This window comes from Amblyomma americanum, chromosome 8, assembly GCF_052857255.1.
Source record: "Amblyomma americanum isolate KBUSLIRL-KWMA chromosome 8, ASM5285725v1, whole genome shotgun sequence".
NCBI lineage: Eukaryota > Metazoa > Arthropoda > Arachnida > Ixodida > Ixodidae > Amblyomma > Amblyomma americanum.
The window spans coordinates 56,556,274-56,580,275 of NC_135504.1; the positions used below are offsets into that span (position 1 = coordinate 56,556,274).

General features: G+C 45.2%; 1 protein-coding gene across 1 annotated transcript; it reads left to right on the top strand.

Moving 5' to 3' along the window:
- Positions 1-1,527: 1,527 nt before the first annotated feature.
- LOC144100351 (uncharacterized) lies at positions 1,528-22,612 on the top strand. The gene is made up of 10 exons (XM_077633328.1): positions 1,528-1,649; positions 10,733-10,779; positions 11,387-11,425; positions 12,297-12,332; positions 15,137-15,230; positions 16,896-17,035; positions 18,278-18,325; positions 19,692-19,727; positions 21,343-21,502; positions 22,422-22,612. The coding sequence occupies exons 1-10, from the start codon at positions 1,589-1,591 to the stop codon at positions 22,427-22,429; spliced, it is 669 nt and encodes a 222-aa protein (XP_077489454.1). The 5' UTR covers positions 1,528-1,588; the 3' UTR covers positions 22,430-22,612.
- The last annotated feature ends 1,390 nt before the right edge of the window (positions 22,613-24,002 follow it).

The following is a 24,002-nucleotide window of genomic DNA, read 5'->3' on the forward strand; positions in this document are numbered from 1 at the left end:
TGGTGAATACACCAACCTGCAGGAGATTCACGACTTGACTTATTTTCATTAACTCGCATAATAGCGAGGCACTACCTACGCTTCGGTGTACCTAGCAAAAAAATCGAGACCTCCAGCGTCTATTGTGCCTGCCGTTGTCCTCTATCCGCACGGACGTATTTACAAGCTCCCAAAACAGCTGCGGAGCACTGTCTGCCACCGAACGTCGAAACGGTGCTGTGAAAACTGCCCTGTAACGCTGTAAAGAATGAGCGCTTCAGTGAGTCTGATGCGGCGAGGTATTTTTCGTATAGGTATGGGAAGAGCCCGCCGTACTATCTAAGTACAGTTTCATAACTACTGCACGAATAAAAGGTACAAATTTTAAACTTCGTTGATGATGTTGTTTGCTTTAGTTATTGTAATGTGGAAAGTTATTCCAAATTCATCCAGTAGCTTTTGCATGGGCCTTAATGGGTAAAGTATACCTTTTCTTCCCCTAATTATCTCTCGGCTAGTTTATTATTTCCGTAATTAACGAAGGTATCAACGGTGCAAACTTGCGGTATTCTGACGGAGCATGGCTACCGTGCATGTTTCTCTGGATCACTTGGCCACTCGATATATAGGCACGCAGGTTGTGGGCGTTGCTGAAAGTGAGGGATACATATTCGGCACGTGCAGCATGCAAATCCACGAGGAGGATGTACGCGCAGGCGTTTATAATGAGGGTTCGTATAGCAAAATACTAGCCTGACCTGATTTTGACGAACTGCACTAATGCCAACATTAGGGTAAAAAAAGCGTTGCAAAAAAGGTCGGCACGTGGTACCTTCGTCAACGTGCATATTCGTCCTCCTTCGCACTACACAAAAAAATATTCTGTCAAAACAAAGGGAAAGTCGAAGCCATACTCGTCATGGGTGTTACAGATTCCAGCTACTTAAGACCTTGGCCTGATTAACATAGAACGGTGCGAAAAAACTAAGCAGCTGCAGTCCTTCACAGAGCATATAAAAGCAAAACCGCTCAGTCGTACTTCAGCTTCTTAATACCTTGGCCTGATTAACATAGAACGGTGCGAAAAAACTAGGCAGTTGCAGTCCTTCACAGAGCTTATAAAAGCAAAACTGCTCAGTCGTACTTCGTGGCACATGTATGCTAAAAACACATATCGTTCAAACACACACAGTATTTCATGCATTCGGCATGTGTCAGAAATTGAAGGACGCAGGCAGAGCGTATACTGCAGCCTGGTTCCCTTTGAAGTCCTTGTGGGTAAACTTGCTACTCACTCGCATGACTCTCCAAAGCCACTGGAGTAGTAGCCAAAAAGGAAACGCCGAGGTCCATATTCAACACCCGAGCAGGACTGGGTAGAAAAAACAAACATAGGAATGTTTTGACCCGATGTAGGCGATGCGTATTTTCCCTTCTGGCATCCTTGGGTATTTGTTTTTTTCTGAACTCGGGACAGCACGTGTTAAAAGAAATATAAAAATGCCGGGTTTTTTGATCGAGATAAATACCCGGGACGTCAGCCGTCAAGCACACAGCAGTAGTGTTGGCCCCTAAGAGTAATCACCGCCTGACATCACCGTCTTCTGCCATGTCTCCCTTCATCTACGTCTTTGCTCTGCTGTTGCCCACTGCCATCGAAACCAGATGTAGTAAGGCGCACTTTTTCTCTAGTAGTAGTTGGAAGCGGGCTGAGTTGGTTGTTACTCATATTAAACAGCGCGAAAAAGATGAAGACTTTTTCGCTTGTGTTGTGCTTGTTCCGTCTAAGTCTTTTTTGCGGTGTTTGATATAGGTTTTCGAGTAGCCTTCTCCTATATGTTTAAGGCCTCCTGCAATTCCGCTATTAAAAAATATATCCTGTCGCTACAGTGACGCTCGCCACTGTTAGGTGTGTCCTCATTTTGCATTTTCATTGCAAGGATTTGTCCGCAGTCTATCATTACAATTTCCCAAGCGCTTTTTCTTCAACACCTCAAGTCTTAAGTGCCCCTTCCCTTGGTTCTTTCTTTATGCTTTTTATGGTCAAGTATCGAGTTGCTCCACCTTTATCTACGTACAAGCGTTCTCAAAAGTTAACAGATACAAAGGATTCTTTCTGTTGCATGGAGCGGGGTGCGTATCGCACCCACAGAAGTCCTAGATTTTGGCGCAATCAGGGAGAAAGTGACAGTTTCCTTCATTAGTTTCTGAGCGCTGGCGACGCATACTCGACCGCAAAACATGTTCTAAACAAACAGCCATTGGGTGTTTTTTTTACTGGCACTGCATTTTTTTCAGGACTTCATTTTCGTACGCCCAGGCTTTGTACCCCTCTCTATGTATGGCTGCCAACGTATTTATTACTCTCGTTTCTTTTGCTAATTAATTCCTATTTGTTCCCTATTTCCGCTTTACACCTTTTATCAGGCGTTGAGCTGCCCATGAAAGTATGCACATTGTACCTTACACGTATTGAGCAGTGTTTCATGCCGGTGATGACCTTCGCCCCTTTAATCATCAAAATAGACTAGTGCTATCTATAGAAATGTAGGACAAAGCGTCGGCATGTTTTTAAAAATTCAAGGTGCGTTCGCGTAAAAAAGATTATAGTAGAAAACTTATATTTCGTTTTTGTTCGACTGCCGCTGCAAAAGGTGAACAGAGTGAGAACAAGCCTGACTGCTGTCTGAATAGCCTAGAGGGTCAACTCTCTGGCAACAGATTAGGTTTTTTTGTGGCGTATTGTCTCATCAGGGCTTGCTTGATGACAAATAGTTCCGTTTAAGCTGCCGTGCTTTGTGTCCAGATTCCGAAAGCTTAGACGATAGCTACATCAGGGGTTGATGGTTAAACAGCTCTGAAACTGTTGAAATTACAAAGGAAACTGTTAACTATTTTCTCAGCGCACAGCCGTTATTTTCAGCATGAGGCCGCGATGTGCAAATCCGCGAGCAGGGTTTAAGATAGTTGAGAAGAGGAGAATGGCCAATCAGAATCGGTTGCAGGAGTCAGATGGAGAGGAGGAAGTACGGCTCCCAATCACAGGCATGGAGACGATAGGACACACACTCTCTAACACATCCGCAGCGGCGCCCACTCCTTATTAAAATTATTAATGCGAAAGCATTAGAAGACTCACATAAAGGTCAACAGTACGCAAAATCTGTCCGCAAAACGTGTTCACAGCAAATGGTGCTCATTATAAAATAACAATAAGGAAATAAAATTGAGGTCTAGGTGGAAATCGAACCCGGGCTGCCGACCTGCGACATGGGGACGCTGCCCTGCGGATGCTAAGGTCCGCTTTAAAAAAAAAATAACGGCGAGATGTGTGCTGAGGCTTGCATGAGTAATTATGAGCATGTTAATTAAAGATGTCGCAATCGACCGAGTACCAAATATCCTCCGTTTCCGATAAATTTCATTCCTGCTTGGCGTTAGGGTGCCTCGATGCGCGCGCGCTCCGCTGAGGTTGAAGACGACTGCGTCGTCTGCTACGGCGGCCGCCATTGCCATGCCCACTTCAGAGGCGCGGGGCGTGCGCCAACAGGTTTTTTTCACTTGCCGCAGCAAAAGCGCGCTTGTGTTCGCGACCAAAAGACAATACAACTGCGTTTCACGCCTTTTCTAATGAAGTGTCAACAGAACAGGCTTGTAAGGGGCAACTGTCCAAATATTTTAAGATTTGGACGGTCGTTTCTCCTAGCACACGGCGACTCGGGTGCTAGATTGGAAAGAGTTCATAGAGCGCACTAGGAACCTAACTGCAGGATTAAAATAAATTAATAACAGCAATATCATAAGCAGGTAGATTGCATTCAATTACTCAATTGTGTAACTAATTAAGAACGCTCCAGTTGCCTTATTCACATTTATTGTCAACCTAGAATGACGGTTTTTTTGTAGAAGGAAAAAGCTTAATGTGCTTTACGTACCTTGTCCTAAGAAATAAAAGCCAGCGCATTCGCCACACGTACACGAACCGAATATCGCAGTACCTGAGCCGCGCATGCATGCATTGTGCACTGAAAACCCCAAATATCTCCAGGCATTTTTATACTCGTGTAGTCGGCCATTCGAACTTGGCGGGACCACTGTATATTGGTCAAATGATGAGGAAAGTTATTAGTCGCAGTGAAAATACATCCGTTTATACTCGAATGGAATCGAAATTTTGAGGTCATTAATAGGTCAAACTAATGAGAGTCGACTGCATTAGTATATTCAACGCGCACTTAAGACAGTGTTTTAAAGACAAAATAACAATCTATTGCCGCGATCAGAGGTTAGTTGAAAACAAACAATCATTAATATTGTTTAAAACTATGAAAGTTGTTTATTTGCCCCGGAAAAAAATATTTCAGGGTACTTTGAAGGCATGTTTGCAGATTATCCTTGTCTTCAGAACCTGGAGTCAGTGCAATTTAGGACACTTATTAGGTGTAAAAATAGGAACTCTGCTAATGCTAGCAGCATGAGTGTACTTCAGCGTGGATAGAAGCTTAGGTTAAATTAACTCCCGCACACGTCTTGCTTGCGTGACCATTGAGACGAGCTTTCTGAAGGTGTCGGAGGAAGATGCGCAGTCTCAATCTTGCGTACCTGTCGGCCAGCGTTTTCCGTATTTCTTCATCATGGCTTGCGCACAGCTTCAAGCGCGGTCGGTATGCTTGCTTGCAGCAGACCTTTCCTAGGTATGCTGTAAGTGAGCGGACAGGTGACTTCATTGTCACTAGTTTGCCTGTGCACCATGAGTTTATCCCTTCAAAGTGCTCCTCGTAGATTTTGAGCATGTGCATCACATCATCACTGGGATAAATTAGGTTGCCACCTTCTGACACATATTCCTTCAGAGCAGTCAGAGAGGCATGTTCGTCACTAGCACATCCCAGTAGGGCATCCTTGCATTGCTGGCAGCTGACAGACGGCAAGATTCCTTTCAAAATGAAGCCTCCTATGTAGTGTAGAATGCTGCACTCTGTTGTGGACAGTTCTTCAATGAACAGAATTTCTGAGTCATTTATCTCATCAGCTTCCACTTCTGTCCTTTCTTTCTTTGCCTGGGAGAGAAGGTCTACCAGATATTCGCGGTCATCGAGATCGTAGCTCGTCGTCCGTGGGGTAAATAAAAACTGGCTCACGCTCACAAGCCTCAGAGCGCATTTCATATCATACGCAATGGGCACAGGTTTTCTTAGTCGAACCACCGAAAAGAGGTTCTCCAGACAATCCTGTAAGAGTCTGCTGGTAAGAAAAAAATCGTACCCCTCATTTCCCAGCAACACTTCTTGGAGGTGGATGACAACGGTTGTTGCAATGAGAAGGCCAGCTTGGCATGGTTTCCACAGTGATGTGGACCCCATTTTCGTACTTCTAATGGTTTCCATTGCCGTGTGCAACGTGCCTAGGGCGGCATAATACTTGGCCATACTCCTGCGACTTAAGGCCATTGTTGGGTTGCGAGACGACATTAGAGAATACCACTTGAAAATGAGCTCCAAAAACCATGCAGTGGTTTCAGCTTCTTCTTCAATTACAGATGCTCTTATTAAAAACCGAATAGCAGCTGGTGCTTCGCGGAAAAACTGAACGGCAACACCAACTTTCATTTTCGTGAAATGGCCACTGCTAGTGTGCACCTCGCATAGGTTGGGCGCTACCTTGAGCTCGTGCTCTGCGTCATAGTCGAGCACAGCCTGAACATGCTCGAGTTTGACCTCCGAGGATGGCAGGTGTTCTCCTTTACAGTGGCGTCACTCAACGTAAAAACTGATGAACTTAGTAACTGTCCTCTGAGATTTTTGAGAACGTGTGCAGGGTCAGCCGTGAAAAACAGTTGCTTTCCATCCAAACATGGGTGTGGTATAGAGCACACAGTTGAGGAGTTCCTGTGGCTTGAAAAGCCAAAGTCTCGCCACATCGCTCGATTTGACGCACCCATATCAGATGTCACAACACGAACTCTGAGGGACACCTGGCTGCATAATTGAACAAGCTCAAGGACATAGTGCTTGAGCACAGAGCCCTCTACGTGATGTCCGGTGAATTCATAAGCGATCACCTGTTTCCACCTCTGATTTAAACCGCCTAGCATGAACACTAACGCGTGATTGGCAGGCTCGTCAGGCTTTGGCGGTAGCGTCTTTCCTCCAAGGAGCGCATCTTCAGCACGGTCCAACTCATATCCACTTGAAATCTCCATTTCATCCAAAAAAAGGATGCAATCTTTCTCCACCTCCTCCATGGCCATTGCCTTGCACCGCATGACGTCAATCACCTCGTGAAGTATCCCCGGAAGGAACTTCAAACCTTCGAGCCTGCGAGTCAGTGTCCTGTTTGACGGAAGGGGATATCCCAGCTTTCTGAGCGTTTCATATCCAGTTGTCCCGGAAGCGAACTTAATTTGAAGGCCTTGCTTGACCGTTTCAGGCGTCCAGGAATTGCCCCGGTTGTTGCTCCTAGACAGAGCACGGAGCTGATCTTTATTCAGGAACTTGACATTTTTTGAAAAATTCCTGATTTCGCTTTCAAACCTCTGAACATGATTTTTGAGGCCCTTAATACTGTTTCTGGCGGCAGCATGATGGTCCTGAAGGTCTGTGTATTTCCTCGTGATGTCCGCTAGCTGCTTCTTCAGCTCTGCAGAATACGAGGAAGCAGTCTGGGTCCCACTAGGTTCGCCGGCTTGCTCTCTCCTGTCTGCATCCTGAACCTGCTGTGGACACTCAGCAATGACATTGCTGACCTGGAACGAGTCCATTTCGGATGTATCTTCCTGAAGCGGAGGTCTGAATTGAGACTGCTCCGTGGTCTCAGAGAGCGTTATTCCTTCACATGACGAGCTGCTTGCTTCCACGGGGGTCGCATCTGATTTACCATTTGAGAGCGAGATCTCTGAAGCCGCTCTTTCCTTCGGTGCTTTTCGCTTCTTAGGTAAAGCTGCAACATAAAAAAATATGCACTTTAAGATCGGTTTATTCGACCTGGCGAGCTAGTACATTCTTTTCTACAACAAGCAAGATGGGACCAAGGATCACATCTTTTCTACAGTGTACTCTTGAGAACGCACATAAACAGGAGCAAGCATGTTAATGTTGTACGCTAACGTGCACGAACCCGACATTTCCAGAAGGTTAATAATGTTTTTTTTATTTAATGCTATCCACAAGCATGTTCCCGAGACGGCTTGTAAGCAATGCAGGTAACAATAGCTATATAATACTTATCCGGACTTTAGAAATAACAACTTACGTTTGAATGAAAAAAGAGTTGGAACTGCATTCGGCTTCAGCTTTTTCCATCCATCTGAACGATGCTGTTCAAAGCTGCTTGGTTCAAAGTGAGCCTGCAAATGAATGTGTAAGGTTGAGGCACATTAGCATTTTTGTTTCACTGTAGATGATATAGACAAAACCAAGTATATCATATAACTGGTATGTCCAAAACTGTGTAGTATAACCAAGTGTGTCATAAATGAAACTTTGTTTTACACTTGCTTGACGGAGAGCATCCGTAGAGCACCCAGAGCGAGATTTTATTTACAGACCCCAAGTATAGATAATTAATATAGCAACGTGCGAACAAAAATTCCAGTCATCATGAATATGTGCTCGCAGCAAACAATGCAGGTCATAGAGACGAGGGGGTGCATGTGCTCAAGGACAGGGTGCGAAATAAGTGATAGCAGGTACCAAGAAAAGCCTATGCAGAATGCACTGAAAAAGTGAAGCTTTATTTTCGCATGCATTACTAACCGAACAAATTCACTTTTTCTCAGCTGTTATAAAATTTTTAGGACAGTACCACTAATTTTATTTGTAACAAGCACAGGAGCACAATTATGCCATGTGTACTATAAGCGGCTTTCCGCGCATCTTATACCGAGCAATGAAATCAATTAGGTGGCATCAGTGATGTGAGCTGCAGTCGGTACACTGTTACGGCTGTCGCTAAACGTTTTAATGCGAGGGCAGCTCTCGCATTCCTTGGCTCGTTGTGCGAAAAGCCCGCCGTTGCCGTGGCAGGAATGCGTGGCAAGCACCCCCCCCCCCCCCCCCCCCCGTAATTAACCCGGGCGGGGGGTTATGACGAGTGTATTGTCACCGCGGGGGTGACAATGCACAAGTTTAAACCTGTCGGCGTGGTGAAGGAATGTAGAAGAACATCTTGCTGGGCGAGTTGGTGCATAGCTTTCTTGGGATCGAGCATAGCTTTCTTGGGAAGGAAGGAGCGAGCAGACAGCGGAATATTTCTGCAGCTACCGAGTGCATTAAAAGGAAAATCCCGCGGTCAACATCAGCTGGCCTTCAGTTTTCGGAGAGCGAGGTTACGGTGCTATGCCGTCTTCACCGTCTGAGGTTCAATCACTCGTGTCCACATCACCACTCGAGACAGCAAAGCGTGGCCGTAGGCGGCAGGGCATGGTGAGAACTCCGCAAATAAAACCCAGCTGAGAGATCGCAATATGACCGATTTGTCGTCTCGCTTTGTCGCGACCTCATAATAAGCAACTTTCGGAGCCTCGCAAAAATTACATAGCCGCACTACACATTGCAGTAGTATTTCGCCGCAGCCCTACACTCAGCAACAAGTAACGCTCTCGCCTTTACACAACATAATGATTGCTTAGGAGCCCACATAATCAAAATAGACTGCACTTTTTTTTTATTTTACTATGAAGGGGAATTGTGTGCGCCATTGTGAAGAGATTTCATGTTCATTGTTTCAAGTTAAAATGTAGTCAGTGAGTCAGAAGAGCAGGCGCACCAAAAAAGGCCGCAAGCTTTTTTTCAGCGAGAAAGTCTCATTCGAAGAAAAATACTCGAACAACGCCTCCTTTTTTTTCTTTTTTCAGTCTCTCTCGTCAAGTGAACGCGGGCATTTTTGTTTTCTTAAAAGGTGCGGCACTTTCCGGGCAGCGATACTCGTTCTGTGAGCAATCTAATTTGCTCCCAACATTTGCCACACAATCCCTGTGCACGAAGTTGCTAATCCTCAGCGGCACTTAATTTCAGAGCGATCATATTTACATGTCCCTGTTCAGACCCTCCACACGTTCTCTCAATAAAAATGAATCGCGTACCTCAACGGCACGCACATGCGAATCCTTTGGCATACGAAGGAAAGTTTTACTCACGCTGCAGATGCACGATGTGTTTGTCGGCTGCCACTTGTCGCGCTTGGTCTTTACTGTCCAAAGCAGCCTTCTCTTGGGGTCCCTCGGGAACTGAAACATTCTCCATCCCTTTCTGGAGTGGTTGGTGCACTGCGGCACACAACAACCCGGCATTTTTCGATGTGCGCCACCGGTCAGCACCACGAGAAAAGGCGACAGAGCGAACGCACGTGTTACGGCCGCCGCGCCGCCGCGAGAAAGGGCATGAAAATGGCCGCAGGTGGACCGTCCCGGCCGAGGAGGCGGCACTCGCCCTCCCAAAGGGTGACCTCACCCTAGAGGGCGCGCGCGCATCGAGGCACCCTAGCTTGGCGTGCAGTCTTAGCGCCATCATGCGGCATCCATTAAAAGCCCCCTCACAATGTATGCCGCTAGCTCAGCAGACGGCGCAGGTGGCGGACTGCACACAGCTTCTGTATTCCCGAACGTAACGAGACAAGTGCACCTCATAATTTTTCGTGCTCGGAAGCCGCGGGACTCATATGCAGTCAGCGATGCCTTTTTAAACCGGCACCAACAGGGAGGAGAGCAGTGATGTATTCTGCTCCTTCGGTAAGCGGTGCAGAAGCCTGCTGACCACAGCGGGCTGAATTTAAGCGGGTTAGAGCAAGAGGTAATGGGTTGCTGTGGGTCCCGCCATTCAACGCAGCAGGTGCGTCACTGCGGCGGCAGAGCATGGGAAACGAAAAACGGAGAGTTAAGACAACAAGTAGCGTCGTACAGCAGCTGAAGCTGAGCGCAGGAAACCCAAACACACATTTAAATCTAAAGCTGACGCATACATCACTGCCTGATTTGCACTGATCACCTGGCATTTCGTCGTAGTCGTTAGTGTTTTCGCAGTGCTAGCATCGGCTCACTATCAGCCTGCTTTCAGCTGTTTCACCGCGCAACTGAAAAGCAAGTGCCAGTTTAACACCCCGCTCTGCCCCCACATCAATCTGGGCAACCATCGTTAAATTAATAACTTGCGTTTTCCAATGGCAAGACTCAGGGAGTCAAAGTAGGAACCTTCCATAGAGAATGGTAATCTTGGGTGACAAACTCCAAAGTGTGTGCCATGCAGGGCCGCATGGGTATTGCGTGCTCATGGCAAGAAAACGACACTAAATTAATATATCAATCATTCATTAGCTTCCGGCTTTTATTTTAGGATAAGCCGATGTCATATCCAGAAAGGAATGTACTTTCAAAGTTTCTGAAGCTGCGTTTTTTCTTTTGTACAGCAGAAAAACTAGAGCAAAGCACCTGTCAGTCCTGTGTCCATATCGCAGTTGAATCCATTTCCCACGAAGGCGTCTCTGCATGTCACTTCCTTGCTAATTTTATCACCACTTTCATTGTTAATACTGAACGCTCGTTCGTCTTTGCGGCACTCTGAGCAGGCTTTTCTAATGTGCCTCATCGCTGGCTCTTTTAAGGGTGAAATGAGACTTTACTAGAACTATGCGTACACCTATCCTCAATTGGGATATTCGTTTTAGGCCCAACACCCAGTTTTACTTAAAGCAGTGGCTAGCTACAACAGAAAATTATCTTACGGTGTGTTAAGCAAGCCACACGCTGTTTGCCTTCCAGCCAAGTGCCTTAAAGCCACTGTACCTGACATATTGGACATTGGAAAGGTGAGTATCCGTGTTTCACTAATGGCTTCCTTCTGTGCCAATCTATGTTTTTAGTAGCATGACGGGACGCTACTGCCTTCGAGTCTGAAGGACAGATTATGAAGATATTATGTAGGCGGGTACAAGATCTGAGTACAAGTTTTTCTAATTCTCGTTAAGCAAAAGTTCGCAAAAAAAATATGTACGTTTTGAAAATTTAAAGCGCAGCTGCTAGTGCGTATTCCATGGAACAATCATAAGCTGCCGTACCACTGTGCCAACTTTCCTAATTGAGGACACTTCTCGAGGGCTTCGGTTTATGCTCCCACCTCTTTTAGAATATGAAGCCATCAAGATAAACACTAAAAAATACTTCTAAAAGTTTAGGCACACATAGGAGAGAAAATTTGGTGTTCTGCCGATTAGTGTACCAGCGAGTTGAAAATTGAGACGTTTAGTTTTTAATGAACCAAAAATTTTAATTTTAAAAAAGCGTGCTTTACGCTACTGCAAGCTATCTGTACGCATGCATTCTTTTTTCATCCCCTAAGCAGGTGGTAGAGAACCGTGAATTTTGAATCTAGCGATGAAAATTCCTCCGTTAATTTAAAAATGCTTTTACTTTCAGTGCCTTGGGAACTGCCTGGACCTATGCAACGCGACTGTGGTGAGCAAAATTTTATCAAATGTAAACTTCAGGAATTAGGATTAAAGGAGGGAGGCTTTAAAGAAATGATCCTGGTGGCCTGAAGATGGTTTTACCCATGCCCGTGGAAAAAAAATAGGGCCAAATAAAATGCAAAAAGGTCCAATGAGCATGCGAAAAGAAGCCCGCGCAAGCCCAAAGTACTCAGGAAGCACCTGAAGGCCTCAAGAGTTGTCAGGAACGTAGTTCGTTTGAGCTGCACTGAGATAAATCACCACTACGGCCGACCATGGCCGCTGAGATTGTCAGGCTACAGCAGTTGTGTCTTCACGAAGACTCGAACACGACAGAGCAGTCAATTCAGAAGAGGGTGACAGGAAGTGCAGGGTGTTGAATGTGAAACCACGAATAAAGGAATCACAAGGCAGGTCGGGCAGCGAGCAATTTCGATAATATGCGCCAGATTTGTGTCATCAAGACGATTGGCAAGATCTTCAGAAGCACAAAAGAGGCATGGAGAAATCCATAACCTAATAATTCGTGTGTTGTAAAAAATTACAGGTAGGCAAAAATGGTAATAAATTTTATTGAAACACTGTTATCGTCACAAAATTAATTGATGTTTCATGCTCTCATATTACAAAACATTGAAGCAGCCTCTAAATACTCTAAAATAAAAAAGCAGTCGCTGGAATATCTCCTTGGTGTATGTTTCAAATAACAGTTACCCTCTAGGTGCACATTTGTGGACACTACCTGAGTGCTTTTATTTGTCACGAGTATTTAGTATTTAGTAGTGAAGTGCGTTGAAGTGGTTTACTTACAAAAGATAATATGGTGCGATTTTCAAAACAATATTTTTTTTTTCATTTCCATTCTTTTTGGATTACAGACGAACATCATAGCAGTCCTGGTAAAACTTCTGCAGGTGCGTAGATATTTGCAGTTCATTTCAATATTCACAGAGTCGCAGCTCACAGTTTTTCACTAATCTGGTTTTAGTAAAAGTGTCTTGAAGGGTCAGGTTTAAAATGGCAGAGAAATTACCTCTTACACGAGAGCACTGTACGCTAATCAAATGCTATTGTTTTCTTACTCATCGACGTCGTAATAAATCTAGAGGGTACTAATGAGAAGAAAATGTTCCAAGCAAACAAAATGTCGTTCATGTGGAGTTCTTGAGTCGCGCACGTAATGTTACAAAAGAATAATATATGTTGCTATTCGCTGCGGTGGCACTGCAGATTAGCTACTGCGCTAAACATCAGGTGTACGTGGAATCAAATCACGGTGAGGCCAACAGCCTTCAAATAAGAAGGAATGCTAAACAAGCCTTGCGGTGAGGGAGCTCGGTGCAGGTCCCATTGGAAGTTCACTCGGGTCATAATGCCTCCACAGCGTTATTTCTCTTATGCCACGGGAAATTTTGCGACGTTAAGTCTGATCTGCGCTCGCATACGACACCTTACCACACCACATCATACCGAAGTCGCTGCTTATCTACGAGCGGTGGCCAGGCTCCTATCGCCCGTGGCCACCGCCACACTATTTTGTTCTCAAGACTGTTTCTAGAACCATACGCAAGCAGGACCTGCCTACTAGGTACCAAGGTGAACATTTGGGTTAGCCTGAAATGCCACGTTTTGTGACATGCCCCAAGTACAAGCTATGATTTTATTAAAGCAGTACTGCTAACCATTCAAGACATAAAATAAAGTTCTGATAAACATTTCCGTGACGACTGCATAGCAGACACAAAATTATCCTTTGCACCATATTACCGTTTACCAGCTACTTCATTAGTGAGCATCAAAGCTGGATATCGCTTGTAGAACGATACATTGTAATCCATGTCGCGAGAAAATTCCGGCCTATACGCTAGATGCGGGGTTCATGCACGAATTCATGCACCAGACCTAATCGCTACTCCACAGGCGAAAAAATGAATATGGAGCTAAAACTATAAGTAGATTAAATGAGAAGTGTTGCTACATATGCGACATAAATGCTGTTGAACGAAAAATACTATCTTGGGGCATTTCTTGAGATGAATAAAAGGTAATCCAGAATTGTTATACCCTTATACGATAATCTGAATAAAGCATTATACTACCTTGGCGCTTCGATGCTAAGACCTCGTTCATAAAAATTACCTAAATTCGTAGAAACAAGCTTGAATCTTTTTTCTTCCAAAAACAACGGTTAATCTGTAAACAAGAGGGCATTTATTGAAGTATAGAGCTGTACATATATTTCACGATATCATTTTTCGTGCAGTGGTCAAATTTAAAATCAAATTCCGTGAAATAAAAAAATTATACGCAGCTGTGAACTTGATTATTCAGAAACAAGACACTTCCACTGCTCTCTGAAATATGCGCCTCATCCTCGGGGTATCCCTTTCTCGTTTCTCTCATATAAAAGCTGATGTAAGATCTACGGCAGCTGTAATATGAAGGGAGCAATCAGCTTGCCCGCAAAGAGATTTCATTCCGCAGTACACTTTCTAGCATCCACCACCCTTGTAAAGACTTTGGTGCCGCAGGTGTAGAGCAAGTCTATTTAAGAAATAACGCTAAAATAAGCGATACAACCAGCCGTCTTAGAAGTTTTGCAGTTGATGAAAAATTCACACAATTACAGGTACCAAACAGGTGGCCAGTGCCTGTCCTTTGCTATCGCTCTGATATGATAACAAGGATCGCTAGTAAAATGATAAGGCGAGGCTGAATCGATAAGCAAATTGAGGAAGAAACGCTGTTAGTCTAGTGTATTAAGGGGAAATCACCAATTAGTGCAGTAATTACTCATTGAACTGTCGTAAATCTGTGAGGGCGCTCGGATCTCTGATAATAAATATTCACTCAGTAAATGAGGTCCAGTCTACTTTCAGATTTCGCCTGAATGCACCAGAATAACAATATTTGCTGCTCTTTCTTCGCGGAAAAAGATAATGTCTCATGTACAATTCGTCGAACTCGACCGCGGCGGTGCGTTTCGATGGGGGTTAAACGCAAAAAAGGCGCCCATGTGCTGTGCGATGTCAGTGCATGTTAAAGATCCCCAGGTGGTCGAAATTATTCTGGAGCCCTCCACTACGGCACCTCCTTCTTCCTTTCTTCTTTCGCTCCCTCCTTCTTCCCTCCCTTTACGGCACAGTTCGGGTGTCCGTTGAGATATGTGAGACAGTTACTGCGTCATTTCCTTTTCTCAGAAACCACTAAAACCACTAATTCAGAGGATAATTATATACAAAAGAAAATGAAAACTGCGCTTCGTTGCTTACACACTTTGAGCACTGATTGGTTGAATGCCCATATTGTGTTGCCTTTCATACTGCCGCCGGCTGTACACACATGGAGGAGCGAACTTTAAGGCGCCTGCAGACATGTACTCTACTCTGTCCTGCAGTCTTCAAACATTACGATCCTAACACGGATGGGCGATGCCCGCACTGTGGGGAGACCTGTGATATCTTCCACATGGTGTGGGCATGTACTCAAAATCCCCACCTCCCCCCTTTCCCCTACCCCTTCCCGGGAGGCATGGGAGGCTGCCCTCCTCAACTGCTCCTGGCTTGAGTTCCAAAGGGCTCTTAGTGAAACTTGCGCGAGACGGAGCCTCGTCATGCGGTGTCCCGGACTAGGGACGCCGACCACGTAGCGAGGCCACTCAGCGGCTCTTTTCACCGCTACCACCACGTGTACAAGCAAAAGTTTCTTTGCTCCGCAGTGCCTGATCACGGCGCTTCTGAAATTGAATGTCGATGGTGCTGTAGCCGCTTTCCTGGAGATCATCGAAATTGTCCTCAGCGTCTTAGGCATTGGTAAGTCTATTAAGCATTACACCTTCTGGAATCTCTAATAGCGAATGCGTGGACAGTAATTTTTGATTGCACTATTTTTTCCATGCGGCGGGGCATGTTATCGAGGAAAATTCTTATTTCTATGCACATTAAAGAAGATCCGCAGTACTGCATCACTATATGTTACTTCAGATTTCAGACTGCAGCATTAGATCAAAGCCTAGGCAACACCGTCCTCGGAACGTATTTCACTGAGCCTTGTGAGTGGAGACGCCCTGGTGGCTCAATGGTTATGGCGCTCGACTGCTGACCCGAAAGACGCGGGGTTCAATCCCAGCCGCTGCGGCTGCATTTTGGTGGAGGCTAAACGCTAGAGGCGCCTGCACTGTGCGATATCAGCGCACGTTATAGTACCCCAGGTTGCCGAAAATATCCGCAGCCGCCCACTACGACGTCTCTCATAGTCTGAGTTGCTTTGGGACGTTAAACCACAGCAACCAAAGCAAACCTTGTGACTGGCCCCTATAATTGCATGAAAGATAGCCTCCGCGACCTCCAGCTGTGTCTTCTTTTGCGGTGTTGACGCGAATAAAGAAGTATGATTGTGAAGTAAATTTTCTTGATGTGTCCGCAAACTATTTCGAAAGCACACATATTGCCTGGAGTGCCAGTGTAGAATCTTGTTTCAAAATGAACACTGAAGGCATCCGATGGAGAATGACATCGAATTCATGTTCGTGATAATCATAGGTTATATAGCTCTTCGTGGCTATGTTGACACTTGTTAGGTAGTGAAAGACGCATTTATAAACTCCAGGGAAAGATGGATCCATTCATTTTTCTGCAACACTAATGCAGCTAACGAAGGCAAGAAAAGAAAGGACTCCGTGATCGCCGTTATCAGGAGGTGCAACATATCCTCATGGAGCCGCGCAGGAACTGCTCATGTGCCACCGCGATTGCTTTCTAAAACAGCTGGCAATGACAATGCTTGTATTTCATTTCCTGCCTTCTTTCTAACTCAGGATAAAGCAGCGTTTTCAGCGAAATTGAGTTTTGTGATCATAAGGCCTAAATACATGAGTGGAGATCCCTTTCTTTTAGTCCTTACTCACCATTTAAAAGACATAATTTATCTAATGATTTAATATTTCTCGTGGTCCTTTTAGTGAGTGTATAACACGCAAAACTGTGACACATTCCGGCATCGGATATTTAGATTTTTCTTTACAATCCTTAATGTATGCTATTTCATCAACTGAAACTCCAACCGCAGCTTTAGAGCATGCGAGAAAAAGCAGCAAAAGAGCCATGTATTGACATTTTATCCAAAGCGCGGTCAGTTTCGTCTAAATCTCCGTAAACTAGCGCAGGAAGGGGCATAAAAGTTGCAATGAAAGCAGTTTAAATGACCGAGTATTTAAACAAGACATGTTATAGCTTGTCGCCAGAGCTTTAGGTATGCGTGGCATGTGAGCTGCTGGACTTGAGCCATTGCATTGTGAACATAAATGAAAAAACGGCGCAGCTCGGCCATGTCTTTTCCGCATTGAAACAAAAATATGCGGCCTGGTGCCCAGTAGCAAGGAGTATCAGCAGTAGCTGGCTCTTGTTTGCAATGAGAGGAGAAAAAACTTGAATAAGGGTATAGTTCACATAGTCATATATCCAGCTCGGACGTTGCAGATCTCACCAAAATTAAGGGAGTAGTAAAGCCGATGTGCTGCGTATCCAATGTCTCCGGATGCAAGAAAGTTATTACCAGAAGCCCAGTCTGCAAGAAGCCGATCACCGTTACTCTTCCCAAAAACCTCAATCTGGAAAAGGTAAGCCTCGTCTCCTTGGACGCCTCACACAATTTTACCACTAATCCTTACTCTCCTTTATGCGTTCGCTCATGGTTCGATTGAGGTCCTCAGAAGAGTGAGTGCCGCCGCGGTGCCTCAGTGGTTATGGCATTCGTCAGCTGACCCTAAATACGTGGGTTCGATCGCGGCCATGGCGCTCAAATTTTCATGGAGGCGAAACTCTAGAGGCCCGTGTACTTTGCGACGTCAGTGCACGCTAAAGAACCCCAGGTGGTCCAAATTTCCGGGGCCCTTCACTACGGCGTCCCTCATAGCCTGAGTCGCTTTGGGACGTTAAACCCCAACAAACTAAATTAAACCATCAGATACGTCAGATAGCTACTGCGCCTTTCCTCTTCTCATAACCGGATCTACATGCACAAAATCTAGTCTCCGAAAAAGGAGTGTCGCGCTGGCAGATTTGTTGCACAAATATGGACTCAAGTCCGTGATCTAGAGGCCTGAACGCGAGGATAGTTAGGACGACTAAGCCATCGGACTATCCATAACCGTTCAAGCTCGTTCTTGGAGAAGAATAGCAAGATTAGTTGCCTGGATGCCTACTGCCGTCAGTGTTGTTCAGAATGCATGGAATGGAGTGCCCGGAAATGTCCTGGGTGCTAAGCACCGGTTTATCGCCTACTCGCCAGCTGTCGTTAACCAGGTCCTGTACACATCGTTGAGTAGTTTTTGTCCGCAATGCAACTATCGCTCTGAAAAAATTCGTCCTCCTTTGAGGTGATCATTCGAGAACGGCAATCTTATATCGCGGTTCCGATGTGCTAGCAATACAGCTGTCTACACTATGGGGCAAATATTTTTTCCCCAGTGGCGTTTTCTGGTTCCATATTTCTGGTAATGACGAGACAAGGCGCTGACGATTCATCTGTAGTGAAAGCTGAGTTTTGGTGTGGCAACTCAGAATATAAAGCATGCGATCATCCAATTAATGCTTCCCGAATAAGGAAAATATCACAATTAAACTTTGTACGTATGAAAATGTACTGTCAGTTGCCGCTTTAGTAGGCAAGACATAGCACGAACGAATCAGTGGCGCAGCCAAGAAGGAATTATTTGGTTCTATTTAAGCGACGTTACAATCTGTACGCGGCATCACCTAGGCTGGTTGTAGAACTAAAGAGGTAATCCAATATTTTATTGCGCCGTCAATTTCATAGTCCTAACGGTGTACGTTGATGCTTGCAACGACTCCTTTTGCAGTGCTTTACCGACACCCTGCTGCTGTGCAAAGAAGGTGACCTTGTCACGGTAAGACCCGTACATTCTACACCTTTAGCTGCGTTGTGCGTCTGCATGGCCCATTTTCCTTGTAGTGTGGAGTAGGCTTTCCACAGCCCCTGCACTTAACTACTCGGTCCACACAGCGAATTAGTAATAGATGACAAGAGAACACATTTGTGCGAACAGTTTTGCCTATAGCTCTATATTCCACGTTTTGAAAGGTAACCAGTTTCCTTTGTTATGCTATGCTATGCGACGGCGCTATGTATTCCTGCCTGTGGATGAACGCCTGTGCGTGGTTTCAGCTCGAGATATCCTTCAACCCCAATGTTTCAGGTCACTAGAGCTAGCTCTTATACTTAGCCTCTGTCTGGGCGGCCCCTCTGTGTGACCACCAGGTTAAAGGAAACCTGCCCTAGGTGCCTCACCTGCCACCTAGGCACAGACTAGGTGTTAGAGCCCTAAAGAAATCGCATTGTCATTCATATATGGCGTGTCTGTTGCTTTATGGGGAGAAAAATTGACAGGGGCTTAGCTCATCTATGCCAGGATATACGTAGCGAAAGCTAAGGCATAGCATGGTTAGCCTTGGTTAATCTTGACTGCAAGTCCAGGTTAGTCTGGTTGTCTAGCTATATTGTTGTCGCATTAAAGACGACAAAAATGTGGTTGCGGCGCACGCGAGCTCTCCTTTTCAATCCTCCGACATATTATCAGACATGCAACGCAGCTGGCGAAGCGAGCGGAGGCGAGCGCAACGACGAGGAACGCGGTGTGACGTCATACCAAACGGCGGCGGCGAGCCGCGCGGTGTAACGTCATGCCAGATGGCGCGGCGAGCACGCAAAGCACATTAACCATCTCGCATATCTCGGTGGACACCCGAACCGCGCCTTTAAGGAAGGGCTAAAGGAGGGAGGGAAAGAAGAAAGCGCAGTTTGGGTGTCCACGGGCGCGCGTTGTGACGTCATGTGCCTCCTCGTATTGCGGCCACGGCGAAATCACATCGGAAGTTCTCGGCCAGTATAGCTTTCGCTTTAAAATATTGGACCAATTCTTTTTCATTGCGTAAAGAGCCAGCATACTAGGCGGTTCATTGTTAAGTGCAAATTTTTCTATCAAGATGCTTGCCATATTTAAGCTGTGGAAGATACATATCCAAAGATCACGACAGGTGTCGAAGAATGCCGTATTATGGTAAGAAATTGGTGGCAAGATCTCAGAGTATTTTTGCAAACAAATTTCAAAGTCACTGTGTAAAACTCCATAAACTACAGCACTGGAGCAAATAACAGGCAGAACCTCCGCTATTATTCTAAGGTTACTGTGCGCATCGTCCTCATTTTGTCATAGTGCCTTTTTGAAGATCCCGATATTTCTTTTCCGCTTTCAGGATGAGCTTCTTGCCAAACTGGTAAAGGCTTTGGCGGTAAGACTTCAACAGCGACTAACTTTTAATCGTTTCTTTAGAAATACTGTCCTAGTTCATCTCGTAGCAAGCAGTCTGTCAATACCTCATATGCCATCCCTTTTCTCTATGAACTCAAGTAGAAATCCCAATATAAAAACTGGAAAGCGTAAAATGTCCATAACTCTCACAAAGCCTTCAGTTCTTGCTTTGTTCTCAGCTCTTTTCAAAACTGAAGAGCACAGCAATGCACTGCCGCGTTCCTGTAAGCTCTCCGCAGATAATAAAGTGTATTAGTACGGAACGTAGTGCAGTTGCTACGAAACCAGTGCCGTTAAAAGTCTGCCGCAAGTTGGCTGTGCTTACAGTGTGTGCACGTAAGCCTACAGAATACAGAAGCCGTACAGGCTGTGGTATGAGGCAATGGCATAAGAGAAGAGCTGCAATTCTGGTGCAAAAAAGTGGTAATTGATAAAGGAAACAGAAGTAAAGAGTTATTCAGTTCATGTTATGTAAGTAGTTGTTCAAGTAACAACCTTGTTATGTTACACCAAACCTTAATTTCTTAATTTTTAATAGCGTTAGCTCTTACTCATCACGTTTCAAGGTTTCAAGATCACAGGATGATCTGTGGAGCAAGTAGAAAACAGCACATCTCGCACTAAGACTTGTAGCGCCATCTACAATAGCACTATAGAAGCAACCACCTGCCGCGCGTCAATGTTGACGTCACGGTCCGATATAGTGGATAGAGGTAGAACTATGCGAGTTTGAGGCCAAGGGACGAAATGGCGGCATAGATCCGGTTTCTCGAATCCGAGATGGCGGCCATTAAAATTGGTTGTGCCTTCCCATTGCTTTCCTTGCCACCACCTCCCTCCAAAAATATCGTATAACATGTAGGAAAACTCTCCCGTTACGGATATGTATACATTCGTTCCGTTATATATATTCCGACGACAAGTGAACATTTTATGCATGCAATTACTAATTGAAGCGTTACTATATCGCACCGCAAAACGAGTTCTAGGCCCATCTTGACCACCCGGATGAAGCAAATTCCATTTGGGACGTATCAATAGGTTGCGTAACTCGACAACGGGTAGACGTGCATCGCAATTTGTTTGATAGATGGCGCTTGGCGTCGATCACTCCGCTAGGTCGAAAAAGTTGTTACTTTTCCGAACCGCTCAGGGTTTTCTTCACTGGCCCCGCTGGATGCGGAAAGATTCGATTTACGCATGGCCAATAAACCTGACGCTCGTTACTTCTACGTCTTCCAGACGGTGGCGGCCTTTTTTTTCTTTATAACTTGTCAGAACATATTCATTCGAGGTTTCATAAGTCTTAAAAAAAACATTCTGTTATGGCATTGTTTGTCCTCTTTTGCATCCTATTTCATAAGCTATAGTCTATATACGTGACCCTATGCGTTGTTCTATTGTACTTATGCATTATGTTTTCCTTCGAACATTTCGGGCCTCTGGCAATTGTTCTTGTGTTAGTATTTCCGTCCAGTGAACTTCAGTTTATGAGTCCGAAAGAGGACATTGTACCCTATTCCTGCAAGGGCCTCAAAATAAGGCTAGTAGTACTTTCTGAACAAATTAAACCATGAAATTTCGGCTTTCCTCAGTGTGTGCTGAAAACCCTTCTTGGAACACATCCTGGTAGCCGCATCAACGGGCTCGCCTGTGCCATTCGTAGCCTGCTGCAAACCGTTTCCGCGAACGTGAGTCTTGCAATAAAGAATGTCCTGCTCTCCGTGGTCGCTTTCATCTCAGCTTCCTGCAAGTGTAAGTTCTCATCCTACCTTTGTTCGCGCCCCGTCCCCTCATTGGTGCTGTAGAAGCCTGTAGGTCAGGGGACACTCGCAGAACCTTTGAAACCTTACAACCTAACAGCCTTTCTTTGAGAGCTTTGAATGTCAAGGAGATCCTTCAAAATAGTCATTTTTCTACTTGAAAATACCGGCAAATAATTTATATTCTGCATGTTTTCTTTTATGGGCGAGTGTTCAGTGGCGCTGACGCGGAATTGTCACATTTTGTAAGTTTTTGGTGCCCTCGGTGCTAATTTTCCGCGGGAGGCTTGTGCCATTAAAACCAACCGTCACTGTCACCGCCAACATTTTCAAGTTTTTTTGAGAAAACAGGGAGTATTAGCACCAGTAACCACCTATAAACGACTGGCTCCGGCTGCAGCTCTATTAACTGCTTAAGACTTCAGCAACGGCGAGCATCATTATAATAGACTGCCTTCGGCGTACTGGTGTAATCATCGATTATCTTCAATGACCTGCGACTACGTCAAGTAGCGTACACGGCAGATGATTAATTACACATTCAGATATAATGGTTTCGGACTTCTGCACTATAAGAAATTAAGCCGGATTATTGCACAACAGAGCAGAGGTTCACCGAGGGCATCACGAAAAACGGGAAGGACCAATTTGTGATTGTGCGCATGCAATTTTGGCGAGTGCTAAGAGCTATGCATTCAGCGGATTAATTAGCACGTTGTGACAGAAGTCACCATAAACTATGCAACAAGCCACAAAAAGGGAATTAGCGCATGCAGCTGGGTTAATGCTTATTCGAAATTCAAGTTATTTCCTTATTTTCTGTAGGGAAACTGGGAAATAAGGTGCAGCTTGATACCTTATTCAATGTGGTACTGCGAATCTCAATCAACTCTTTCTCAATTTTTTTCCAGGTGCCTAAAGGGATCCCCAAAGTGACAGGACGGCAAGGAGAGAGACATCTTCTCTGGAACTATGCATGGGCTTTTGCACTGTCACTAGCTGCACAGCCAAGAAACAGAAGAAAACCTAGTCACGTAGTCATTTACACGGAACTGTTCGGGGAATCGAGTGCTACCAATGCTCCCAACTATACACTCAATGTGTTGGAAACGGTATTGTCCCCGTGTCCTTTGCCTGAGCACTATAACTTGTTTTCAGTTTCTCAGGCACATAGTGGAAAACGCAGGAGATGGATAGTTCATTTCAAGTGAGTAATTAGGCAAAAAAGAAACACCGTTTGACGCTTAACTTGAAGAGGTGCTAGTAACACAGATGTGAAAGGTGCCAAAGAAAGGTTCAGTGAGACTAACGTAGCTGCTGAGAGATGGCAATGACGCTGAAAACGGAGATTGATCGCAGATTGCTTAGTCTCTTTATTATATCTATTCTCGTGCGCACATAAATTATACACGACATTGCAAACGGGCAGTGATTACAGCAGTTGGCTACTCCTTCCTCAAATCAGTGGGGTTTGGCCTATGCGCCCTTTTTCGGGTTAACAGGAATTTCAGCTTTTCCGAAGTGCGTCAAGTATGCGAGGCATGCTACGCGTTCTCAGTACACCCTACCTACTATAGAATTTGCATAGGAACTTGGAATATATAAGAACGACGGACATGCAAGCTGTCTCTCAGGTATGCAGTCAGCCTCGGACCTTAGACGGAGTCGTGAAGATAATGGTATGGTCATACCGGCGGCACTAGCGGACAACGGTAAGGAAGAAGGGAAGATTGCGAACGTATGCCTTGCTTCAGTGAAAAGAGCACCATCTTTGGTACCTGTCACACCGCGTAAGTTGACGACCTACCATAAATACCACACTGATATCATTGAAATAAGCAGCTCCTCGCAGTCATCGTTTCGCTTCTGATGGCTGGAAGCTTCACTATCCTATGAGACAAAAACATGTTCCAAGCTCCATGGTGGGTTTCAGGTCCCACCTCTCCCCGCTGGACGTAATGCTACAACTAAAACATCAAATTCTAGACGCCGATAGGAGAGACGCGAAGGTCATCCTTAGTCCAGACCTGACGAGGGCCTGCGACAACATCACGCACAAGGCAAACCTACAACAACGTCAGAAATTTTCTTTCCGACAGAGTTGCGCAAAATTCACTTCGAGGAGAGTAAATCGGGAACATAGAGATAGGCAGAAAGAGCTCCATTCTGTCCACGCACAAGGCTCTATTCTGTCCACCCCACAGGGCTCCATTCTGTCCACGCTTCCATTCAACGTGGCCATGATTGGGCCCCCAGGAAAACTAGCCGTGATAGAGGGGCTAAATCATTGGATGTATTACATCACCTTGTGGATGGCAAAAGGAAGTGATGGTCAGACGGGTGACGCTCAGCAAAGGGCCATAAAAGAGGTTGAAAATATCTCAACGGCAGGAAACTGAGATTCTCCCTGCAAAAATCGGAAATGGCGCTATACTAGCCAAAAAGTAGCATTAAACCAGATTCCCCCGAATCTCACTGAAAGCTCAAGGACT

What these genes read in the sequence shown, in the direction of transcription:
- LOC144100351 (XM_077633328.1), top strand. Translation starts at nt 1,589, where the DNA reads ATGTCTCCCTTCATCTACGTCTTTGCTCTGCTGTTGCCCACTGCCATC. An exon ending in ACATATTGGACATTGGAAAG is followed by an intron (nt 10,780 to 11,386) that starts GTGAGTATCCGT and finishes TTTTACTTTCAG; the next exon opens with TGCCTTGGGAACTGCCTGGA. An exon ending in CCTCAGCGTCTTAGGCATTG is followed by an intron (nt 15,231 to 16,895) that starts GTAAGTCTATTA and finishes CGGACGTTGCAG; the next exon opens with ATCTCACCAAAATTAAGGGA.